The following is a 26,549-nucleotide window of genomic DNA, read 5'->3' on the forward strand; positions in this document are numbered from 1 at the left end:
TTCCCAATTTGGAACCAGTCTGTTGTTCCACGTTGTTCTAACTGTTGCTTCCTGACTTGCATACAGATTTCTCAGGAGGCAGGTCAGGTGGTCTGGTATTCCCATCTCTTTCAGAATTTTCCACAGTTTGTGGTGATCCACACAAAGGCTTTGGCATAGTCAATAAAGCAGAAATAGATGTTTTTCTGGAACTCTTTTTGTGTTTTTGATAGTGCAACGGATGTTGGCAATTTGATCTCTAGTTCCTCTGCCTTTTCTAAAACCAGCTTGAACATCTGGAAGTTCACGGTTCATGTACTGTTGAAGCCTGGCTTGAAGGATTTTGAGCATTACTTTACTAGCATGTGAGATGAGTGCAATTGTGCGGTAGTTTGAGCATTCTTTGGCATTGCCTTTCTTTGGGATTGGAATGAAAACTGATCTTTTCCAGTCCTGTGGCCACTGCTGAGTTTTCCAGATTTGCTGGCATATTTGGGCCAAGGTCATATATAGCATCAGGTCTGAGATGTAGGTATAGGTCTCAGAAACTCAAGTCAGTTTATTGTGTACTGAAATAAGCCTCTGAAGCTTTGAGGTTTTATTATGTGCATGGATGTTTGTGACCTGAACTTATGTTTGGGTAATTGTGAGGCAAGATGTTATGACTTCTTTATTCCTAAAGGGGTGACCTTGGATAAGTTGTTCTTGGTGGTGGGACCAGACAGCTAGACCATTGGCAGTGGCCTAATGATATGCAATAAAGGGTGCAGATATGCTTGACTTAAAAGACAGATCCTGAGAGCCCTCTCACTTCTCTGCAATCGTGTGTAGGCAGAGGGCAGGTGCAGCCTTAGAGGGTACTTCCTAATTAAGGTGGGGTTGCAAGAAAGGCCTGTTGGGGGCTAAGTCCTTTCTCTCCAGGTCTTCAATTCTTCATTCTGTTAAGTATGATTACTGTCACATGCAGTAAAGACTCATGGTTACTACTGTATGCAATAAAAACATTTTAACTATGGCAAAAATGGAGATGAACCATGTCTCTTATCTTTATGGGAAACCATTGCTGTTAATCCCAGGAATGCAGGACTGTCAATATTGCCCCCACTTTTTACATCTGCAACCAAGCAGTTCTTCAGAGTGTTTAAGACACAAGATGGTGGGAAAAAAAAAATGATCTGTGATGACATCCTCACTTTTGAGGCCCCAGCCCTCCACAGACACACATTCCCAGTGTCCTTATTATCCTATAGCATTGTTAAAAAAAATTTTTTTTTGGTTGTGCTGGGTCTTTGTTGCTGCACACAGGCTTTCCCTAGTTGCACCGAGTGGTGACTACCATTCGTCGTGGTGCCACAGGCTCTAGACGTGCCGGTTTCAGGTTAGTTACTCTGAGACGTGTGGGATCTTCCCAGACCAGGGACTGAACCCACATCCTCTTCATTGGCAGGCAGGTTCTTATCCATTATACCACCATGTAAGTCTGAGTTGTTTACTTTCTTCACAGCCCTAATTTTCATTTATAAACCCAGACTGTGCTGTTTATTAACCATCTCTTTCCCCCCAGAAATGAGTACCAGCATGTTTCATGCCCGTATGTCTGGAGTGCACAGCACCCTATCTCTGCTAAATTGTGTATGTTTTGAGCCTATAGTGCCTAGTAGAAGAGTGATGGTGAAAAATGAGCACCAAGAGCATGGTTTCTGAGCAGGAAAGCCTTGCTTGGACTAGTAACTGTCTTTATCCCTTGTTGGGTTTGTGTTTTTGACAACTTATCGAAACTCATAAAGCCTCAGTTGATTTGAAATTTTGAAAAGGAGATAATATCTAACACAAGTCCAAATCCTGTAAGATGACTTTTTGGACAATCTTTTACCGATACAACCTATTATCATTTATGGTTTGTGGCCATCCTTATTGTGATTTGTTCCGCCCTTCTGTTTGAATACAAGTGTGAACCTGGTAGTTTTTTTTTTTTTAATTAAATTTTATTTTCTTATTGCAGTATAGTTGCTTTACAGTGTTGTGTTAGCTGCTGCAGTACAGTGAAATGAATCAGCTATAGGTATACATATATCCCCTCCAACCTGGCAGTTTTTGGCAAGAAGGCACTAACAAAAAAAGATTGAAAATTTTAATTAAGAATAAATGAGAAATCCATTTTGACAAAAATTATACTATGGAAAAATAAAATCTGCCTAAAGAAAAATATACATGGTAATACTGAGTCAAAATGTTTAATGATTAACCTGAAAAAAACACCAAGTTGATATAAAAATCCACAATTACAATAGGATGTTTCAATATATCCTAATTTGTTACTATAGAAGTTTTTTGAAAGAATTAATGAAACACTTCTTAAAAATCTACAGAAGCATTAGACCTAAAAAAACGAACATCGTTTTCAGTCACATACAATTAAACATAACTGAAAATGTACTGAGGAATTATGTTCAACTAACTGAGTAATTGGAAATAGCCACAATTTATCTGGTAAGAGGAAGGTGCCGATTCTCACATGGAAGGACTGGGTCACAGATACACTGAACAGCGCAGCAGAGGAACACACAGCAGATCATGCGGTTCCTTTGATGGCACCATCATAGCTATCGCTGTGGAATCAGGAGCACTTGGTCACTAGCACGATCAACAGAACCAAGTGTTTACTACACAAATTAGACCTTATACAAATACAATATAGAGGAGGGGAGTCAGTGCGTCACCAAACTTTTTCAGCCTCAACAGTCTTAAATTTGTTGTCCAGTGGACACATGAGCACTTAAAGGAGAATCCAAACTGTGCTGGGTCTTTGTTGTGGAACAGGTCTGAGGAAGTGGAAGTCATTTGGTGGGGGTAACCAGGATACTTTGGACTGGCTGAGCCAGAATCAGGAAAACGGGCTGGAACCAGGTATATGTGAAACTACTATGTGGCTCAAAAACTAAGGCCTTTTTACTTTGCCTTCCAGATGTCATGCAAGGGAGGCTAGTGAATTCTAACATAGAACCCTAAAAAGAACAGGTTCTAGAAAATGTAGGTCACTGCGTATTACTCATGTTGACAGAACACACTCCAAGAGACCATCTCCAATCTACATTTTATGGTCCTGTCACAGGTCTCTCTTCTTTTCATAAATATAAGTCATGCAAGGGAGGCTAGTGAATTCTAACATAGAACCCTAAAAAGAACAGGTTCTAGAAAATGTAGGTCACTGCGTATTACTCATGTTGACAGAACACACTCCAAGAGACCATCTCCAATCTACATTTTATGGTCCTGTCACAGGTCTCTCTTCTTTTCATAAATATAAAGACTTACTGGTCTGTTAGTGTTATTACAAAAATAAATAAAAGTTTAAATGTTAATAGCATGACATTTCTAGCTACTTTTTAATCTCACAGACTTGAAGCCCTGTGACAGGAGGAACCACATCAGTTATGTTCACTGTTTGTTCACAGCACAGGCACATAGTAGGTGCTGAATATGAATGGAGGAATGGTAATGCTACTAGTTGACTTCAGAGATATCTTATAGTTATTCTAACTGCATTATGGCTGAAAGAGACCCTAAATGGTGATATCAGAATACTGTAGGAGGATTTTTAATGTGCTCTTGGGGGAAAAAATGTCACTACAGTGCAAAGGTGTAGTTATAAATTTAAATCTAAAATAACCAAACTCACAATGTAAAGGTGCTTCATTTAAGTATGAAGGTGATGTCAACATGGGTCTCTTTTCTTAATGTAAAGCCTATTACCCAAATCACAGTCAGATGGAATGACAGAGTTGAGAGAAAAGGTGTAACTAAGTCAAATAAGATTATACTCTGTGATAAACTTTGCATACTTACAACTTTATGCCAACTACTTATTAGCAAGGAAAATGGAAAAAGGCTCTTTTGACAAAACTTTTTCTAATGAAAGAGGAATATTTACAGTGGGTAAGAAATATCCAGTACCTGCCACAGGAAGCCAATAGGAAAATCCCAACAACCACCAGTGTCATTATTCCATGACCCCTTTACTTACAGAACAATTTAAAAATTATTTATTTTGGCACACTATATAATGTTGGCACATTACATTATATTCCAGTTCACCCACAGTGCCAATTTCAAAATGGAAAGACAAAAATTCTATGAGCTAGTTTAAGGAAAAATACTACCCACTAAACTTGCTAAGTACTATTGCTTGAAGAGTTCTTACAGAATTGTTTCAACTCAGTCTTCATTTGCAAAGTTAACAAGTAGAATCCATAACTAACGGCTGAGTTTCAGAATAAGCCACTAATAAAGAGGATATATTTTTAACTTTTAAAACATTTATTTCATGTGAATTTTTTGGAGTACTATTATATGTTAATTAATCCACATCAGGCTTTCCCATGTTATTTACACTTTATAGCATTTCTCTCCAGTAGTTTTAACATGACTTTGAATGTGTTTGTTAAGCTAGAAAACTCTGCTGTATTTATCAGTTATAATTCATCTAGTGTGCATTCTCATGACATGTTTATGTAAGGATGTGGGCCAATTGAAGGCTTTCCCACAGTGCTTACATTCAAGAAGTTTCTCTCCAGTGTGAATTCTCTCATGACTTCTGTATGAACTGGGTCGACTAAAGGCTTTCCCACAGTCTTTACATTTATATGGTTTCTCACCAGTGTGCACTCTCAAGTGACCTCGAAAGGTTGTGCGGTAAATGAATGCCTTCCCACATTCCTTACATTCATAGGGTTTCTCTCCAGTGTGAGTTCTTTCATGTACTTGAACATAACTGGAACAACTGAAGGCTTTACCACATATTTTACAATCATAGGGTTTCTCTCCTGTGTGAGTTCTTTCATGTATTCGAAATGAACTAGGACAATTAAATGCTTTCCCACATTCCGTACATTTATAAGGTCCATCTCCAGTGTGCGTCATCATGTGTCTTCGAAAGCTTGTGAGAGAAACAAATGCTTTCCCACATTTCTCACATTTATAGGGTTTCTCCCCAGTGTGAGTTCTTTCATGTATTTGCAAACCTAGAGGAGAACTGAAAGTTTTTCCACACTGCTTACATTCATAGGGTTTCTCTGCAGTGTGAGTCCGCTCATGTCTTCGAAAGGAAGTGGGACAACTGAGGGCTTTACCACACTGCTTACATATATATGGTTTCTCACCAGTGTGAGTTCTCACGTGGACTTGAAAAGTGGTGAGCCAATGGAAGGCTTTTCCACATTCCTTACATTGATAAGGTTTCTCTCCAGTGTGAGTTCTTTCATGTGTTCGAAATGAACTGGAACAACTGAAGGCTCTACCACATTGTTTACATTCATAGGGTTTTTCTCCAGTGTGAGATCTTTCGTGTATTCTGTACGAACTGGGACAATTGAATGCTTTCCCACAGTCCTTACATTTATAAGGTCCAACTCCAGTATGTGTTATCATGTGTCTTTGAAAACTTCCAAGAGAAATAAAAGCTTTTCCACATTCCTTACAATCATAAGGTTTCTCTCCAGTATGAGTTCTCTCGTGTTTTCGAAGAGAACTGGGACAACTGAAGGCTTTACTACACTTTTTACATTCATAGGGTTTTTCTCCAGTATGAGTCCTTTCATGGCTTCGAAAGGAACTGGGACAGCTGAGGGCTTTACCACATTGCTTACATTCATAAGGTTTCTCTCCTGTGTGAGTTCTTTCATGCGTTTGAAAGGTTTGATGGTATCGAAAGGCTTTTCCACACTGTTTACACTGATAGGGTTTCTCTCCAGTGTGAGTTCGTTCATGTTTTCGAACAGATTGACGGTATCTAAAGGATTTCCCACATTCCTTACATTTATAGGATTTTTCTATACCATGATTACTTTCATGTTTTTGGAAAGGCTGGAGATAACTGAAGGCTTTCCCACACACTCTACATTTATAAGGCTTCCTTCCATATTCCTGATGATACTTGGATGGTTTGGGTGCAGTGTGAGATCTCAGGTGCCTATTAAGGGATGAACGACTCATGAAGACCTTTCCACACACACTGCATTCCCATGGTTTAGTAGAATTTCTCGTGTTCAGATTAAGATTTGGAATAAGGCCGCTGTTTTCTCCACACTGACTACCTTCTTTACTTTCACAGAGTCTCTGTAATATATGACTTCTGTTAAAAAAGAAATTAGAAACACACTGTTAATGATTTTTTAATGATTTTATAATAAATAGTAGTTTTACATTTTTACCATTTACAAGGAAAGTGTAGGGTTTTATGCACTATATAGTTTTTAAAAGTGAATATATTGAATGCTCTGTAAGAAAGTTCAACCATTGCTATTATCATAGTGATATTTATATATGCAGTCTCTGAATATGTTTCAAAGTAAACTATTTGGGAAACAACATCCATGACATAAGAAAACATTTTTGGTTAAAATTTTCTGACAAATAAATTTGAAACTGTGCCCTTTTGTTTCCACTTGTTTTTAAATTTTCATGACATGAGATTCCCACGTGGGACACAGCTTCACATTTTAAGTACAACTCACCTCAGATTTCTTTCCTGGTTCTTGTACTGATCTTCAGTGTTATGGTCCTCCCATTTATCCCCTAAAATGCAGACCCCAAAAGATCAGTAAATTAATTATTACTTCACACGTCTATGATGACCTCAAAGTATGATTTATTTACCAAAGAATTCCCTTTCCCCATTCCAAATCTGAGAACAACATTGATGGGCAGGAAGCACTTGTTCTCTAAGTGAAGGAATGTCATCATCCTTACTTATTAAGGCCAGGTTACTCAAAGTTTCCCGCATCACATCTCTGTAGAGTTTCTTCTGCGAAGGCCCCAGCAGAGCCCACTCCTCCAGGGTGAAGTTCACAGCCACATCCTCAAAGGCCACTGGGTCCTAAAACATCACAAATATGTGTACAGGAAGATGGGTGAGATGGACAGTACTGGGAACTGTAGTCCATCCGTAAGTTTACATGTGCTGCTGTTATGAAACTTACTTATTCTGTGACCTGATAATCAAAATTCTTTTTTTTTTAAATCTTTTGCGGCGGGCTCAGCCCCGCTCCGCCCGGGCCATCGCGGCGCGCGCTCGCCTGGCCGAGAACGGCGCCGGTGGCGAGAAGGGAGCGGGGCTGGCCCCGCCGCCTGGCCGCCGCCAGCTCGGTGCTGGAAGCGTGTGCGGCGGGAGCGCGGTGGGAGGAGAGGGCCGGCCCCCTCCCGCCCCTTCCCCCGCGCCGCCGCCACCGCCCGGGGATAATCAAAATTCTTACTCTCTACCACCTCCTCACAAACTTAACAGCATCATGAAAATTATTTCTAATTTTTACTATGATCACTTAAGTCTTGCTATTCTCTAATGGCAGGGTCCAGAGCATGCTGGAGCAATATGAACTCCAAATGAAAGAAATATTTCCATTTTAAGACTGTCAGTTCTTACTGAGAAAAACTCATCTCCTTTAATACCCACCACATCACACAGTACTCCATTAAGCACAGGGTCACATATGCATGGGGTTTTAATGGAAAAAAACAGTGAAGAACTGAAAGTTTTTTCTTCTACTCCCATCATCAAACATGAGAGGCCAAGAGTCCTATGTAAATCCAGCTTATTGTTAGGCCCAGCTGACCATACTGTCCTGAAGGAATCCAGGCTACCAGAAGCAGTCAGATGCAGGGGACTTCCCCGTTGGTCCAGTGGCTAAGACTTCACACTCCTGATGCAGGGGATGGGTTCAGTCACTGGTCAAGGAACCAGACCCCACATGCCACAACTAAAGATCCCATGTGCTACAACAAAGACCCAGCACAGCTAAATTAAAAAAAAAAAAAAGTAGTGATCAGATAATGAATGAAAATAATCTTGTGGGAAAGTATTAACCTTTACTTACTTGACAGAGATTCAGTTATTCCTTTTTATTTCACAGTCCTATTTCATGGGACTAGGAAGCTATTCTGAAGTTAGTGCTCAGGCATGAGCGAAGGCACGGCAACTTAGACAAAATCTCTATATTCATGTGCCTCAGAGCAGCTTCACACCATCTTTACCACATCTATGTGAATACACTGCAAAGATAAGATGCCAGAAGAGCCTTTTCTGGCAAAATCATAACAGTGTACCCTGGACCTTGAGGAACTGAGTAAGAACTGCAATTTGCAAGGGAGTCTGCTGAAGACCACAATGGCCTGATGGTGAATGTGCCCTTCATTATAAAATACCAAGGGTTCAGTAGTTCTTTCCTCTAAAAGAACATAAAGCTTCCCTTCTCCAGTTATAGGAGGCAGTGATTCTCAACCAGCCACTCACTCAAGAGGCAGCCTCTCCACTGCTCTCATTTCCATGACCTTCTGTGGGGCACAGGAAAGTAACAGCTGAGCCTCTGGGCAGAGGAATCCCTCAGCCACATAATTTCCCTAAACACTGGACTCTGTAAAAGGTCATCACTAACTAACCTACTGATATCCACATGGACAGGACAGAGCAAAGGTTCCCTCACAGTCATTACAATGGTAGGATTTCTTCATTCAGTTATGGCACAGAACCAGAAATCCCCATTTCTTGTTTCTCTCACAGGAACTGATGGTCTTAAATGGAAACACTTCTTTCATTTGTGTAGCATTTCTCTCAAGGTGCCCTGGACCCTACCATTATAGAACAGTAAGACTTTTAGTGATCACAGAAGAAATGCAGAAATAATTTTCACATGTTCATGTTGTAGTTAAACCTGTGAGGAAGTAACCACTTCCTGCTTTGGCCAACTCTAATTACTCTTTCTATAGTGGGTCCACAGTGCTTGTTCCTGCTGCTGCTAAGTTGCTTCAGTCATGTCGCACTCTGTGTGACCCCATAGATGGCAGCCCATCCTCCGTCCCTGGGATTCTCCAGGCAAGAACACTGGAGTGGGTTGCCATTTCTTTCTCCAATGCATGAAAGTGAAAAGTGAAAGTGAAGTCGCTCAGTCGTGTCCAACCCTCAGCAACCCCATGGACTGCATGCAGCCTTGCAGGCTCCTCCATCCATGGGATTTTCCAGGCAAGAGTACTGGAGTGGGGTGCCATTGCCTTCTCCGAGTGCTTGCTCCTAATGGTGTCCTATTATAAAGTGTGCAGAAGAGAGTCACACTAGCAGGCCTGGGAGGGCTGATTCTTAGGAATGCCTGCTCACAGTGTTTGTCTTTAGTTGGTTATCTGGGAACCGGGATTTATAAGTGACCCGACCAATCTAGGGCTTCCTTGGTGGCTCAGGCAGTAAAGAATCTGCCTGCAATGCAGGAGACCTGGGTTTGATCCCAGAGTCGGGAAGATCCCTTGGAGAAGGGAAAGATGACCCACTCCAGTATTCTTGCCTGGAGAATTCCATGGACAGAGGAGCCTGACGGGCTACAGTCCATGGGGGTCTCAAAGAGTCAGACACAACTGAGCGACTAATACTTTCACTTCATTTTCCACCAACCTAACTGGTAAGAATGGTTTGGTGTATCTCAATTGTTTATAGTACATCACAAACTCTCTTCATTCTCAGTGACTGAATTTTGTTATGCTCAGCAGAGAGTACTTACATGATCTGCGCACCACCCCCTCCAATCACTCTTGGGTATTGTTTCTAATGAGCTAGTATTTTACATGTATTGTCACAACCTGCTGCTTGTAGGACTGAGCCCCTCCTATGTGATTACACTAGGAAAGAATATCTAGAAGCTTGCATCTGGCTTCTTTAAGAACACATTTAATTAGGTATTAAAAAAGAATGAATGAGGTATTTAATAATCCTCATGGAAAAATTTTATTTTTGTTGGATAACATTAAAGGAGATAGATGAAAATATGAAAGATGTTCTTGATGTTCCCACTACAGAAATATATCTAAAACAATCTGTTATCTAACTGGGAAATGCACTGTATCACCCCCTTGTACTGCATGGACAATAGCCAATTCATTATAGATGTAAATGTGAACAGTTAAACTGGGACACTTTTACAAGTCCCAGGTAATGCTTCATTGATCCAAAAATAGGGAGAACTCTCTCATTTAAGAAAAAGAAAAAACAGCCTTGAAGCAAGAACCTGACCAATGCAAACATATTAAAACTAAGGGAGTTATAAGACAAAAGATTAGAAGACAATACAGATGTTAAAAGGTTAGTATGTGAAGATGGACACCATAGTTTTAAAATAATGGGAAAATAACCAAACCTGTTTTACAGAAGATGAGAGACGACACATGAAAAAATGTCCATTTGCTTAGTAATAGGGAATAATGAGGCAACATGTCAAGCAGATTATATTTCACTCTAAGGACAAAAATTAGTTAACTAAATAATCCCAAGTGTTGATGACCACAGATGACAAATATGTACATTAGGCATGAGTAGAGGAAGCATCAACTGATGCACCCCACTGCCATTTCCTGTAAATCTGAACTGGATCGCCATCAGTTGTCCTCCAGAGTCCAGAGAATTTACATGTATTTGTACTTGGAGACCGATAACAAGAATATAGAAAATATATTTTCAATGAGATTAAAAATTCAACTAGGGGGAATTCCCTGGTAGTCTAGTGGTTAGGACTCCACACTTTCACTGCCAAGAGCCCTGGGAACTAAGATCCCACAAGCCACTCAGCATGGCCAAAAAGAATACATAAATAAGTAAACTGGAAAAAGCCCAAACCCCATAACCACTGCAATGGATGAACCTTGACTGGCCCCCAGTCTCAGACACTAGGTGTGTATCAAATGTCTGCTGCTAAAAGCAACCAAAAAACATTTTGAATGTAATTTAATACTTATTGAAAGGTTAAAGCAGACAAGACTAAAACAACACTGAATAGTGAAAAGAGCAGATGGTAAAGGTATGACTAAAGAATCAACAGAGATCCTCTATGGGCAGCATGGAGATGAGCTGGGGAGCAGAACATCAAAGACTCTAAAAACCGCCCGAAGGCCCACTTATGAATCTTCACGGTTACAAAGATGTTTACTTTGTATACTCTTATTATTGCTACACACTCCAATAAAGCATTTTGTACATTCTTTTTTGGAAAATATGTGATGATTTAAAAAAAAGGAATTAATGAAGTTTGGAGAAGAACATAATTTTACTGTGTTTGCCCTGTGATGGGGCAATCTTGAGTTTTAACTCAGATTCTGGCAGCAAAAACTGCTAACAAGACAGAGGTCTATTTTGAAAGAATTGGTTACATAACCTCACCCCTGCACTTATTTTTTAAAAATAAAGGCTGGGGCTTCCCTGTGGCTCAGTGAAGAGTCTGCCCTCTAGTGCAGGAGACACAGACCCTGATCTGGGAAGATCCCACATGCTGCACAGCGACTAAGCCTGTGGGCCACGACTACTGGGCCTACGCTCTAGAGCCCACACACTGCAGCTCCTGAAGCCGACGGGCCCCAGAGCCCACACTCCACAAGAGAAGCCACTACAGTGAGAGGTGTGTGCGCTGCCGGTGAAGAGTGGTTCCCCTCTCATAACTAGAGAACGCCTGCAGGCAGCAAGGAAGAGCCAGCGCAGCCAAAAATAGATTATCTGTGTATTTAATAAACATATATAAAAGGTGACATGAACTGGTATAGGAAGATGTGAAGGATTTTTCAATAGAATGATTAAGTAGTGTTACAGTAGAAAAGCCACATTCCCTCTTCTGTAAGTCTTACAGTCTCCTGCACAAGCATGTGGACTACATCTAAGATTTGGCTCAGATGTCTAGACTGATGACAACATGCACTCAATGTCAAGAGTGTATGACGCTTTTCATTTTCATAATCCAAGTGTCTGGGGAGGGGAGGGTGGGCTTCTCAAGCATGGGAAACGCCTTCAGAGAGTAAGATAAGGTGCCTGGCCTGGATTTTTTTTTTTTTAATTGAGATTAGAGGGTAGGCTAGGGTGAGAGTTTGCATACTCCTGGGAAGAAACTACTATGGCCTTACTTGCTTGCCGGCACCAAAGGCAGGAACCCTTAGGTTTTCTTAGCATTTTGTACAGATGTGGGGCACAAAGTGGAATAAAGAGGAATAAAAGTACAAAGCTGTCAGCAGACGAGGATGGACATGTACACTCTGCTATATTTAAAATGGAAAACCAACAAGGACCTGCTGTATAGCACAGGGAACTCTGCTTGATGTTCTGTGTGTGGCAGCCTGGATGGGAAGGGGAGTCTGGGTGAGAACAGATACATATATGTGTATGGCTGAGTCTCTTTGCTGTTCACCTGAAACTATCACAAGAGTGTTTGTTAATCAGCTATACTCCAATATAAAATACAAAGTTAAAAAAAAATTGAGGTCAGAGACTTCCAGTTCCTGTTTGGTCATGTATGGAGTTTAGAAGCTAGCATTAGCATCCTCACAAGATAATCACCAACTAACTAAATACCAACAACTCTTCTTAGACCCAGAACCATCAGAGAATTTAGGTAATGGGGACACTGCTGTCTCCAAAATCAGCGAGACAAAAAAACAGCCATTTAAAAATATGCCCAAGATATTCTTGCTCTCCAAATGTCGGAGTAGAGGACAAAAGAGCCCGTGACAGTGATAGGTCTCCCCCGCTCCATACATCAAATATGTGTGGCATCTCTTAACATTACTGCTCCAACTCTAGGTCATCAAAATATGTGGCCACCCATTCAGGTCAATTCTAACGCTCCCTGGAGTTAGCGTTAGACTTCACAGATTGAACACTCACTGCCACAAGACTGCCCCCATTTAAGCTGCTGGCCACAAACAAGGTGCCTGGGCTACTGACATTTCTACTCAGCTGCCTGTACATTCATAGATCCCCTTGACACTCCCTCAGGTTTGCTAATTTACTGGAATAATTCTGAGAACTCAGGAGGACACTTGACTTACTATGGTTGGTTTATGATAAAGGATACAACTCAGGAACAGCCAAATTTGGAAGAGATGCATAGGGAAAAATGTGGAACAGAGGGTGAGGGGGTGGGGTCAAGGAAACAAAAGCAAGTATTAACTAATGGGGCCTAATCAAACTTACCATTGACAAAGAAACCATTGAGAAAATGAAAAGACAATGTATTGAATTAGAAAGATATCTGCAAATGTTAATGACTGATAAGGGGTTAATATCCAAAATACAGAAACAACTCATACAACTCCCAGAAAAAAAAATAACCTGATTAAAAACTAGCAAAAGGGGGACTTCCCATGTGGTCCAGTGGTTAAGACTGTGCACTTCCAACACAGGGGCACAGGTTCAATCCCTAGTTGGGGAACTAAAATCCTATCTGCTGTGTGGTGCAGCCAAAAAAACCCACCTTTTTAAAAATGAGCAAAATACCCGAGTAGATATTTTTCCAAAGAAGGCACACAGATGGTAAACTGGCATATGAAAAGATACTCAACATCACTAATCACTAGAGAAATGCAAATCAAGACAATTAGCAATCCCATCACACCTGTCCGAATGGATACCATTAAGAAGCCAAAAATAACAAGCGTTGGTGAGGATGTGGAGAAAAGGGAACCCTTGTACACTCTTGGCAGCAATGTAAATTAGTGCCAACTAATAGGGAAAACAGTGTTGAGGGTTCTCAATAAACTTAAAATAAAACTGTTGTTGTTTAGTCACTAAGTCATGTCCGACTCTTTGTGACCCCATGGACTGTAGCCTGCCAGGCTCCACTGCCATGGCATTTCCCAGGCAAGAATACTGGAATGGGTTGCCATTTTCTTCTCCAGGGGATCTTCCCAACCCAGGGATTGAACCTGCATCTCCTGCATTGGCAGGTGGATTCTTCACCACTGAGCCACCGGGGAAGCCCAAGAACTACCATATGATCCAGCAATTCCATGCCTGGGTATATGTCTGAAGAAAATGAAAGCACTTTAAAAAAGATACACACTCCCCAGTGTTCATAGCAGCATTATTTAAAATAGCCAAGATATGGCGGCAACCCAAATGTCATCCATCAACACACTGATGGATAAAGATGTGGTACATATATACACTGGAATACTTCTTGGCAGTAAAAAAGAATAAAATTCTGCTATTTACAACAACATGGATAGATGGAGGGTACTAAGTCAGTCAGACTAAGAAAAACAGATACTGTATGATTTCACTTACAGGTGAAATCTAAAGGAAACAAATGAAAATAACAAAACAGAAACAGCCTCACAGATAGAACAAACCAGCAGTTACCAGTGGGGATGGGAAGTGGGGAGGGGAGATAAGGGTAGGAAGTTAAGAGGTACAGATGTATAAAATAAATAAGCTACAAGGTTAAGGTTAGCGAATGTAAGCTTTTATATACAGAATGGATAAACAAGCAGCTCCTACTATAAAGCACAGGCAACTATATTCAATATCCCTATGATAAACCATAATGGAAGAGATTAAAAAATATGTAAGTGAATCATTTTGTTATGCAGGAGTAACTACAACATTATAAATCAGCTATCAATTCAGTTCAGTTCATTTCAGTAGCTCAGTTGTGTCCGACTCTTTGCGACCCCATGAATAGCAGCACGCCAGGCCTCCCTGTCCATCACCAACTCCCAGAGTTCACTCAAACTCATGTCCATCGAGTTGGTGATGCTATCCAGCCATCTCATCCTCTGTCATCCCCTTCTCCTCCTGCCCACAATCCCTCCCAGCATCAGAGTCTTTTCCAATGAGTCAGTTCTTCGCATGAGGTGGCCAAAGTACTGGAGTTTCAGCTTTAGCATCATTCCTTCCAAAGAACACCCAGGACTGATCTCCTTCAGAATGGACTGGCTGGATCTCCTTGCAGTCCAAGGGACTCTCAAGAGTTTTCTCCAACACCACAGTTCAAAAGCATCAATTCTTTGGCGCTCAGCTTTCTTCACAGTCCACCTCTCACATCCATACATGACTACTGGAAAAACCATAACCTTGACTAGATGGACCTTTGTTGGCAAAGTAATGTCTCTGCTTTTGAATGTGCTATCTAGGTTGGTCATAACTTTCCTTCCAAGGAGGAAGTATCTTTTAATTTCATGGCTGCAATCACCATCTGCAGTGATTTTGGAGCCCTCCAAAATAAAGTCTGACATTGTTTCCATTGTTTCCCCATCTATTTGCCATTAAGTGGTGGGACCAGATGCCATGATCTTAGTTTTCTGAATGTTGAGCTTTAAGCCAACTTTTTCACTCTCCTCACTTTCTCTTTCACTTTCATCAAGAGGCTTTTTAGTTCCTCTTCACTTTCTGCCATAAGGGTGGTGTCATCTGCATATCTGAGGTTATTGATATTTCTCCTGGCAATCTTGATTCCAGCTTGTGCTTCTTCCACCCTAGCATTTCTCATGATGTACTCTGCATATAAGTTAAATAAGCAGGGTGACAATATACAGCCTTGACGTACTCCTTTTCCTATTTGGAACCATTCTGTTGTTCCATGTCCAGTTCTAATTGTTGCTTCCTGACCTCCATGTAGGTTTCTCAAGAGGCAGGTCAGGTGGTCTGGTAGTCCCATCTCTTTCAGAATTTTCCACAGTTTATTGTGATCCACACAGTCAAAGGCTTTGGCATAGTCAATAAAGCAGAAATAGATGTTTTTCTGCAACTCTCTTGCTTTTTCCATGATCCAGCGGATGTTGGCAATTTGATCTCTGGTTCCTCTGCCTTTTCTAAATCCAGCTTGCACATCTGGAAGTTCGCGGTTCATGTATTGCTGAAGCCTGGCTTGGAGAATTTTGAGCATTACTTTACTAGCATGTGAGATGAGTGCAATTGTGCGGTAGTTTGAGTATTCTTTGGCATTGCCTTTCTTTGGGATTGGAATGAAAACTGACCTTTTCCAGTCCTGTGGCCACTGCTGAGTTTTCCAAATTTGCTGGCATATTGAGTGCAGCACTTTCACAGCATCATCTTTTAGGATTTGAAATAGCTCAACTGGAATTCCATCACCTCCACTAGCTTTGTTCATAGTGATGCTTTCTAAGGCCCACTGGACTTCACATTCCAGGATGTCTGGCTCTAGGTGAGTAATCACACTATCATGATTATCTGGGTTGTGAAGATCTTTTTTGGACAGTTCTTCTGTGTATTCTTGCCACCTCTTCCTAATATCTTCTGCTTCTGTTAGGTCCATACCATTTCTGTCCTTTATTGAGCCCATCTTTGGATGAAATGTTCCCTTGGTATCTCTAATTTTCTTGAACATATCTCTAGTCTTTTTCATTCCGTTGTTTTCCTCTATTTCTTTGCAATGATCGCTGAGCAAGGCTTTCTTATCTCTTCTTACTATTCTTTGGAACTCTGCATTCAGATGCTTATATCTTTCCTTTTCTCCTTTGCTTTTCGCTTCTCTTCTTTTCACAGCTACTTGTAAGGCCTCCCCAGATATCCATTTTGCTTTTTTGCATTTCTTTTCCATGGGGATGGTCTTGATCCCTGTCTCCTGTACAATGTCATGAACCTCCATCCATAGTTCATCAGGCACTCTATCTATCAGATCTAGTCCCTTAAATCTATTTCTCACTTCCACTGTATAATCATAAGGGATTTGATTTAGGTCATACCTGAACGGTCTAGTGGTTTTCCCTACTTTCTTCAATTTCAGTCTGAATTTGGCAATAAGGAGTTCATGATCTGAGCCACAGTCAGCTCCCAGTCTTGTTTTTGCTGACTGTATAGAGCTTCTCCATCTTTGGCTGCAAAGAATATAATCAATCTGATTTCAGTGTTGAGCATCTGGTGATGTCCATGTGTAGAGTCTTCTCTTGTGTTGTTGGAAGAGGATGTTTGCTATGACCAGTGCATTCTCTTGGCAAAACTCTATTAGGCTTTGCCCTGCTTCACTCTGTATTCCAAGGCCAAATTTGCCCGTTACTCCATACTTCAATTAAAAAAAAAAAATACTGGGGGGAAAAAAAAACCACAGGAGAAAATCTAGGTGACCTTGAGGTTTTTTTTGGTGACCTTGAGTTTGGTGATGAGTTTTTTGATTCAACACAACAAAAGCAGGATTGATGAAAGGAAAAAAAAAAATCAGTAAACTGATGTCATTAAAATGACAGCTTTCTCTATGAAAGACAGGGTTAAGAGACTGAAAACAAGCTACAGACTGGGAGAAAATCTCTACAAACCACTTATCTGATAAAAGACCAGCATCCAAAATATCTAAACAACTCTTAAAACTCAACAATAAGACAGACCACACAATTAAAAATGGACAAAATATCAGAACACACCCCTCACCAAGCCACATGGATGGTAAGCAAGCATAAGAAAAGATGCTCATGTCTTATGTCATTAGGATTGCAAATAAAAGAAGAATAATATCATTTCTAGATACTTGTTACAAAATCCTAAAATTAAAAAAACAACAACTGAGAATAAGCATTAAAGGATGGAGAAGATGCGGAGTGACAGGAACCCTCACTCACTGCTGGTGGGAATGGAAAACAGTACGCCTTCATGGGAAAACGGGCAGTTTCTTACAATACTTAACCGTATAATCCAGCAACCAGGCTCCTTTGTAGTTTACCAAATCAGTTGAAAACTTGCTGTCACAGGGGCTTCCCTGGTGGCTCAGGGGTAATCTGCCTGCCAATGCAGGAGACACAGGTTTGATCCCCAGTGTGGGAGGATCCCACATGTCGCAGAGCAGCTGTCCCATGCACCACAACTACTGAGCCTGTGCTCTAGGACCTGGGAACCACACGCAGCCTCTGTGTCCTAGAGCCCAGGCTACGCCACAGGAGCTGCTACCACCACAAGAAGACTGCACACAGCAACTAGAGGTAGCCTCTGCTCTCCACAAGTAGAGAAAAGCTGGTGCAGCAAGGAAGCCCCAGTACAGCCAAAAACAAAAACCCACCCAGAACATCTTCATTCATAAAACTACCTGTGTGTGAATTGTTTATAAAAGGTTTACTCATGATTGCCAAGACTTACAGGTAAACAAGAAATTCTCCAACAGGTGAATGGAAAAATAATCACTGGAACATCAATATAATGAAATGTTATTCACTGTTAAAAGGAAACAAGGTATCAAACCAAAAAGACAGAGAGAACCTTAAAATCACTGTTAAGTGAAAGCAGCCAACATGATAAGGCTACATACTGTATTATTCCAACCACAGTTCTGCAAAGGGAAAAAACCACGGGACAATGGAAAATCTGCGTCTGCAGGGATTTGGGGGTGGGAGGGAGGAATGAATAAATGAATAGGGGGAGCACAGGGGACTTGCAGGGCATGAAAGTAGAATATACGACATGGACATGACAGAAACAAGCTCATTTTACGTTGCCAAAGCCCACAGACTGTCTAAACAAGAGTCAACGTTGTCCTAAAATGTGGACTGTAATGTATCAGCATTGGTTCAACGAATTTAACAAATGTACCACAATAATACAGGATATAAAAAACAGGGCAAAACTATGATGGCAGAGGGGTTAAGTATGACCTTTCTGTACTTTGTAACCAAGCTTTCTATAAACCTAAAACTGCTGTAGAGAAAGGTAACATCTATCAGGGAAAAAAAAGAAGATGAAGTAAAAAAGGCATTAATATTCATCTCAGATGACTGAAAAAGGCCATCTTTGTTCAGTTGATTTGAAGTTACTTCAGTCACTATGGCACTCTTATAAAGGCCTGTATCCTGCAAACAGAGAATTAAAACCCCACTGAATGCCGTGTTCTAACGGATGTGCTCTGATGTGGTTAAGAGTGTCCTAGGGAGGCCTCAGTATATATACAGACAAGTGTTACCTTGATGTATATTGGGGATACCTGTTAGGCAAGAGATTGCCAGAATTCTTTTATCACACACTCTTAGACGATTGCCCAGGGGTCAGTAAACACATGCTCTCCAAGGCAACTGCTGGTCAGGGCTAAGACGACAGGCTGATGTTGAGTGTGTTGTGGACCACTGAGTCCCCTCCTTTAGCAGGATGTCCAACTAAGGGGTGAAAACCTGGATCATGTATGAATGTGGAGATGTCGTTCTGAAGTCTGTGAACTCCCCTTGCTCGTCACTCAGGGAATCCTAAGGAGCCCACAGGGAGCCTAGGGGTCTGAGAAGGGGTGATGACTTTTAGCATCTGGCAAGGGACCCAGGAGGGGGAAGGCCTCCACCCCTCCTGCAGGTAGGTTATGGTGGGGGTCCCAGGGTCAGCTTTATCTTGTCTCAGGGGGGTCCCCACAGCTGTGCTGAGCTCTTGGGGTGCTGTTTACAGGGTTTCAAATCCTAATGGGAATCTGGATGGGAGGTCCCATTTTCAGGGTTATCTGTTTTCAGCACAGCTCCGTCAGGAGATGTAACTGCAGCTCGAGTGGCCTACAGTGCAAGGCCAGGGCAGGACCTTGGTTAGAAGCCTGTGGACAGCTTCAGGCCTGATGGGAAACTCCAGAGGCAGGAGCGGAGGTCCCTGAAGTCTCTACTGTGACTCAGGGTTTGACGGCGCAGAGGGGAATGCCTGTCATCTGGCATTTTCACCAGAGTCCACAGCCTTTTTGGTTTTTTGTGCGAACTATTCCAGGTGGGCCATTTTACAAGTAATAGCTTAAAAGGGCTCAAATATATTTCAACATTTTTTATGTTCTGATGTCCTCAGAAGAGATGTCATTAATGTCACGTCACTCATGCTCATGGCACAAGGTGGTGCGGGTCAGACCTGCCTGCAGAGACCGTGTGCAGTGGCGATGGCGCTGAGGTTCTCTGAGGCCACCAGGTAAAGGTGAAGGCCAAGTGTGCTGAGAGGCTGCTGAAAGAGACACTGAACAGAAAAGACTTAGCCCAATCTGTGAGGGCAGGATATTTAGCAGCTGCTGAGTGGATGAAGTCAGTCATTTCCAAAATGATGGGGGCTGGGAATTGGGGCTTATTTGGTGAAACAACAGCCTCAAGGTTGCCATAATCCAATGTGAGATGTCATTCATTCTTTCCAGGTTTGTGAACAGACCAAATATGCCAATTAGTGAAGTGAAGTGAAGTTGCTCAGTCCTGTCCGACTCTTTGTGATCCCATGGACTGTAGCCTACCAGGCTCCTCTGTCCATGGAATTTTCGAAGCAAGAGTACTGGAGTGGGTTGCCATTTCCTTCTCCAATTAAAAGGAGGGGTTAATCACTTCCTCACTTAACAGGTTTGTATAATGGTTTCCATCCTTCAAAACCCTATTTACATTGGGCCATATTAAGTAATTAGCAATAAAGGTCAGTGGAGTTCCATTTAGCAATATAATTTTCCAGTGGCAGAAACTAAATTAAAATTTAATTTATGATTCACTGGGTCAGATCTTCCTTCCTCTCAAGCGGAAAGGAGCCTGGTCTGGATGTTCATTGTAGTTGGAGGCTGGGACTGGGGCAAAAATTCTTGCCCAAAGCCAGGAGCTTGTGTGGCTGGAACCTCCTGTCATCTCTAGAGTGGAGGACCCAGACTTCTCATCAGGTTAGGGCACAAAGGAAAAAAGAAGGTGTTAAAAAGAAACAGTAGACCCCTAAAGGAAAGCTATGACAAACCCAGACAGTGTATTAAAAAGCAGAGACATCACTTTGCCAAAAAAGGTCTATACAGTCAAAAGCTATGGCTTTTCCCGTAGTATGGATGTGAGAATTGGGCCACAAAGAAGGCTGAGCGCTGAAGAATCTCCCCCAGGAATGTCATCTTATACCAGTCTGAGCTTATTTTTGCTTTTAATTTGCTGGCCAGCACCACTGAGGTAATCAGCCATATAGGTTTTTATTATCCCTCAAAGCAAGATAATTCACTCTTTCCATACCCCTTTGGCCTTCTACCCATCTAAGCCTTCCTTTTGGACACCTCTCCACTCCCTAGATGCAATGCTGTCTGATTCAATCACTTAATAAAACCAATTAAACCTTTAAAATTTATTCAATTGTATTTTTGTTATTTAACAGATCAGTGGGGCTTAAACTGAAACAAAAAGCAAAAAAAATGTCTGACTACTCATGACAAAGACAAAGGTGGGAAAGAAAAATATGCATTTACAATTGCTTCTTTTTCGATAAAGAAGCACCAAATCAAGATGCTCAAGAAATGGACTTCCCTGGTGGTCCAGTGGTTAAAACTCTGCCTTCCAGCGCAAGGGGTGTGGGTTCAATCAGTGGGGGAACTAAGATCCCACATGCCACACGGTGTGGCCAGAAATTAAAATTTGTAAAGAAAAAAAATTTCACTAAAGCCTTAAAATGATCTACACTGGTTATTTGGGAGCGGCTGAAGCAAGACCACTTGAGAGGCCAGGACGCCCTGGCATGAGTCTACTTTTGACAGTCTTATCTTACAGGTTTTTGCTAACCTTCCATGATGATTTAAAATTAACTGAGTAATATGCATATACTATATATTTAATAGCCTTTATTTTAATTAACTTATTTTTGCTTTGAACTTTTTAAGTTTAGTTTTTACTTATCTACAGAGGAAACCCTTCTAAGATTTACTCCTTTAAATGCTAACCCTTATAAAAGTTTAAACCATGAAAAATAAGAGTTTCAAATCTCCTTTTAACAAAAGTAACAAGGGGGCATCACAGCTTCTTGTAGCTCACTCTGGGAGCTTTTTCAGAAATAAGTAACACGTAATGCACGAGGAATTTGCATGTAATCCATTAAATATACTAGGATTTTCAGTGATTTTATGTATATTTTAAATAGTTTTCCTCATGAATTCATTTGCTTCAGCAGTACTGTAACACTTAGAATTTCAAAGTTCTCTAAGGACAAGCACATACAAAAAACTGACCTACAAATGTAGAAGCCACCTAAGAACTCACATACACTCCTCTCATATCTTGAGGATCTCTTGCCTAAAAGGAAAGAATATTCTCTTTAGTTCCAGAGTTTTTTGTCTTATTCCCAATGTCTCTCTGTCAACATACACTGAAAGCTTGAGAATCATAAACACTTAAAACAATGTCACAGACTATGAAGGGAAACTAAAGAATTGCAACAGGGCCTTCCCTGGTGATCCAATGGTTCAGGGTTCACCTTCCAATGCAGGTGGTAGAGGTTCAATCCCTGGTCTGGGAGCTGAGATCCCACATGCCTTGGGGCCAAAAACCCAAAACATGAAACAAGCAATGTCAAATTCAATGAAGTCTTTAAGAATGGTCCACATCAAAAAATCTTTAAAAAAAACCTGCAACATTCAATATATAAATGTATACAAGGAAAGAAATGTAAATATTTGAATCAGTGAGATTAGCAGCCTATTTCCCTATAATTCGGAAGAAACTGAGATTTCCAGGCTTGAGGTTCAGATCTCCCACTGTGGGAATACAACCCCTGGAGTGTGTCAGAGCTGACTCATTAGGAAAGACTGTGATGCTGGGAAAGATTGAAGGCAGGAGGAGAAAGGGATGACAGAGGATGAGATGCTTAGATGGCATCACGGATCTGATGGACATGAGTTTGAGCAAACTCCCGGAGATGGTGAAGGAGGGAAACCTGGCATGCTGCAGTTCATGGGGTCGCAAAGAGTCAGACACAACTGAGCGACTGAATGGAGAGCGTGTCAGTGGTGAGGGTCAGCCACATGAATAGCCACAGAAATGAACTCTGGAGGCTCCAACAAATGCTCCCTTTCCAGACTTCAATTCTTACAAGTGAGAAAACTCTTCACCAGATTCAATGTAAAGTTCTAACATAAATGAACTCGCCAATTCATAAACTCTTGTCCAAGAAGACACAATTCCTGACCTTCACAGACTTTCTCAACACACTCAAATCATGAGTAATTCGTATGTACAGTTACAGTACAAAGTTCAACCTGGTAATCAACAGTTAGGGTCTCAGGGCGTCACTCTGTATCCCCCACCGTCGAAAGTGCATCCCCACCTTTCCAGGGCTGTATCTTCTCACACTATAAAGGCTCCTTCCATGGTTGGTGAGAGCAGGTAGGACACTTGCAGGGGAAGGCTCCCCAGATAGAACAGTTGGTCCTCTGAGTACTTCCCTTTGTAGGCTCAAGGGAGCCTTAGCTAAGAGCTAAGAGCCCACAGGTCTGGGCTCCCCACTGTCATTATCATGAACTCCATTGATATTTTAAATGACACATACCCAGTGTTTGAATAATCCAACAGAACCATTCAATCCAGTATTTATGTACAAAGAAGGGAGGAAAACTGTAAGGCATTTTTTTCTATTTCAAGAACAAAACACAAATATCTATTCCTTTCAGAAAGTAAATGTCAGTCAATTATCATTTCCATGGCAAGAAACTGTAAATAATAATTGAAGAAAAGAAAAAAAAAGATCTTGAATGTTACTTACAGTCAGTTATGTGACAAAAAAAAGAAAAAATGTAACTAATGGAATGGTATAATGGAATATTTTTTCTGAAATTCACCTCTTTCTTCCCCTTTGGAAGTATTTTATATTCTCTTTCAAGATCTATTGATTAAATACATTTACAGTTACTAAAGACGGAAACTTAGGACTTCCTTGGTGGTCCAGTGGCTAGGACTGCGCTCTCACTGCAGGGGACCAGGGTTCAATCCTTGGTCGTGGAACTAGACCCTACATGCCACAACTAGGACCCATACAGCTAAAAAAAGGCTTAAAAGTGAATAAGGTCACAAACTCAGGGAGGGACAAGGCTGACCTGGAACTATGATGAAAAGACCGACCACCCAGGAGTCTCCCAAGAGGAACCTCCACCCAAAGGGTTTAAACAAAATAGGATGTCTGTGGCTGGGAAAGCTGGGAAAGCTTGTGGGGTGGAGTAAGGAGGGGACGGCACAAGACTTAAATACAGTGTAGTTCCCGGTGGTTAATTTCTGGTTTCTTCTCATGGAAAACATACACAGACAAAAAACTAAACTTTAAAGAGTCATTCATGGCCCTTGTGGATTAATAATAAACAATTTAAAATACTGCGTAGCTTGAAATGCACCACAGAGGGCAAATAGTTAATAATGAAGCTATGAACTGAAAAGGGGAAGATGGCGTTTGGGAATATCAGGAAAGATCTGGAAATTTAGCCATTTGTTTCCTGCCCTGGGAAGAGCTGGAGTAGGGAGACAGGGTCGTGGATTTGTGACACTGTTCTTCATACATCTGAAAAGTGAGGGGAAATGAGAGTTCCCCCGCCCCGGGGAGAAAGGAGGGACCCCACAGACCGCTGCTCCTCTAATGCAGGGACCCCGAATACTGAGTCACGATTGTCCCGTTACAACCCTCTCCGTGGACACCACACAACCTGGAGCAGACAGCCGCAGCGGTGAGCAGAGAGGCCGCCCCGGGTCCCAACTGCCCGCTGAGTCCGTGCACTGCGTGCCGCGCTCAGGGTGGGTGGACTCCGGTCCGCGGGTCCGAAGTTGACCACAGGGAGGCCCAGGTCCCACCACGGCCAGTTCCAGCAGGTCCCTCAGCCCCCTTCTTCCAACACCCGGCTCTCCCAGCTCACCATTTTTTGGTTTCTTGGCTTCCCAGTCATCCACTCCCCGACTGCCGCGGCAAGCGCAGGTCACACTGACAGAGGATGCCGCGGAGCCACCGGAGCCTTTTAAGGACACAGAGAAGGGGATCTGCTGCGCTGCGGGAGCGAATGGGAACCAGCACGCAGTCCACGCCACCCACGCCCGACACTGGAGCGTGGCCTACAGGCGCTCACACGTACGTAACCGGCGACTCCCCTGATTGGACAGCTCGCAAGGCCCCGCCCTGCCGTGCCTGAGTGACAGCAGGCCGGAGGTCACGTCTTTGCTTGGACCTTGACCTGGCAGGGAGGCCCCTCCATGGTCCCTGCATTGAATCCGATGGCCGTGAGGCCCTCACGGAACTGTGACACTTCTTCCCCAAAACGGACACTGAGATGTGGCCTCACCATGTGTAATAATGAGTCTCGCCCCACTTTTGATCTTTGACTATTTGCTGTGAGAGAGACCCATTCTTCCCTACCTACTCTCCCTCGTTTGGAAGACTGAAAAGCCCCCTTATCCTACCCCATCCTCGGGGGCACTTGGCTCAAGTGGGAGGGTGAACCCCACAATCCTAGACCAGCCATGAAGCTTCAGGGCATGTGTGAAACACAGACCGAGAAACCACGGAAGACCTTTTCAATGTAATTTCTTTCATACTTACTCGTTGAAAGGTCAAAGGAGGCAAAACTGAAAGGAAATTGCAGAGTGAAAAATAAAAGATGGTGAAGGTATGGAAGAATAAACAGAGAATCACAACCGCCATCATGTAAGGGGCAGGTTGGTGATGAATGAGGCATGGGAAGGCTGGGGACTCTCTCACCAACGCCCACAGGTCATTTATGAATTTTCATGAAGATTCCAAGGATGTTTCAATTATCACTAAATCTAGCCAGGAAACATTTTGTATATTCTTTTCTAAATATATATGCTGATTTTTTTTTTAATTGAAGGATAATTGCTTTACATGCTGATAGAAATTTTAAGCAGTAATTAAGGTTGGCAACAAAATTTGTATATTACTTTGTCCTATAAAGTGGCAATCTGAGTTTTCACTCATGGTTTTGGCAACAACAATCAGTAAGAAGCCAAGTGTCAACTAAGAAAGGATGGGTTCCCTGAGTTCATCATCATATGTAGTTTTTATAAACAAAGGGTATTGCTATGGAAAGATCTGGAGGATTTATCAATAGAGCAAATAAGTACGGTTTATTAAAGTATATATTGGAGAAGAAAATGGCACCCCACTCCAGTATTCTTGCCTGGAGAATTCCATGACAGAGGAGCCTGGTGGGCTATAGCCCATGGGGTTGCAAGAGTCAGATACAACTTAGGGACTAAACAACAATATTGCAGTATATATAAATACCAAGTTACTCTTTCTATAACCTGCAGAGAAAGGTGGAACGTGGACCTCCACCTAAGGGTTGGTTGAATAGTGGAGAGGAGTCTGGCCTGTTTTTTTTTTTTTAAGGCTGCGCTTAGGGGCATAGGCTATGGTGGCAGATCACATGCAGCCTTTCTTATCACCTTGTACAGATTTGGGGCACAAAGGGAAGAAGGGGTAAGACTTTAAAGTTGTCATCAGTCACATAATAGGAAAAATATATCCTAGTCTCTGACCCTCGTTCCTGGCACAGGGCTCCTAAAACCCTTGTAAATTCCTAAGGGAGGGATTTCCCTGGTGGTCCAGTGGCTAAGACTCCCCACTCCCAATGCAGGGGGCCTGATTTGATCCCTGGTCAGAGAACTAGATCCTGAATACTGCAACTAAGACCCAGTACAGCCAAATAAATAATTTTTTTAAATTCCTAAGGGATAAGAGCACTAGGACCATCTCTCATTCTATTGAAGTGACTCTGGTTGGGCTCCTGGGTGGCTGCTGGGTGAGGGGCCAGTCACTGGAAAGACCAAGTCATGATCATGAACTTGGAATTTTCAGCCCAACACCCTCCCTCATCCTCCAGAAAGGGGAGGGGGCTGAAAATGAAGTTAACAATTAATCATGCCTACATGAGGAAGCCTCCATAAAATCCCAGTGGTAAGGGGGGATTCAGAGGGCTTCCAGGTTGGTGGTCCATGTACAGGGAGGGTGATGCACCCCAGCTCCAAGGGACTCTCTCAGACTTCACCCTATGTATCACTTCACCTGTATCACTTATCATATCCTTTAATAAACTGGTAAATGTATTAATAACTTCAGTGTGTCT

At 42.0% G+C, this 26,549-nt stretch overlaps 1 protein-coding gene across 10 annotated transcripts in view; it reads right to left on the reverse strand.

The window, feature by feature from the left end:
* Positions 1 to 2,096: 2,096 nt before the first annotated feature.
* LOC109561551 (zinc finger protein 791-like) overlaps positions 2,097 to 26,549 on the reverse strand; it is a 71,753-nt gene continuing 47,300 nt past the window's right edge. For 8 of the 10 annotated variants that reach the window (XM_019964083.2, XM_019964084.2, XM_070792742.1 and 5 more), the window contains 3 exons: positions 6,727 to 6,853; positions 6,492 to 6,552; positions 2,097 to 6,109 (listed from right to left, as the gene is read on the reverse strand). In XM_019964083.2, coding sequence (XP_019819642.2) covers positions 4,459 to 6,109; positions 6,492 to 6,552; positions 6,727 to 6,853 — 1,839 coding nt within the window. In that variant the 3' untranslated portion in view covers positions 2,097 to 4,458. Of the gene's footprint in view, positions 6,110 to 6,491; positions 6,553 to 6,726; positions 6,854 to 24,326; positions 24,482 to 26,549 lie in introns of those variants that run through there. The other 2 variants (XM_019964082.2, XM_019964086.2) reach the window with 2 other exon arrangements.

Source organism: Bos indicus, chromosome 7 (genome assembly GCF_029378745.1).
Source record: "Bos indicus isolate NIAB-ARS_2022 breed Sahiwal x Tharparkar chromosome 7, NIAB-ARS_B.indTharparkar_mat_pri_1.0, whole genome shotgun sequence".
NCBI lineage: Eukaryota > Metazoa > Chordata > Mammalia > Artiodactyla > Bovidae > Bos > Bos indicus.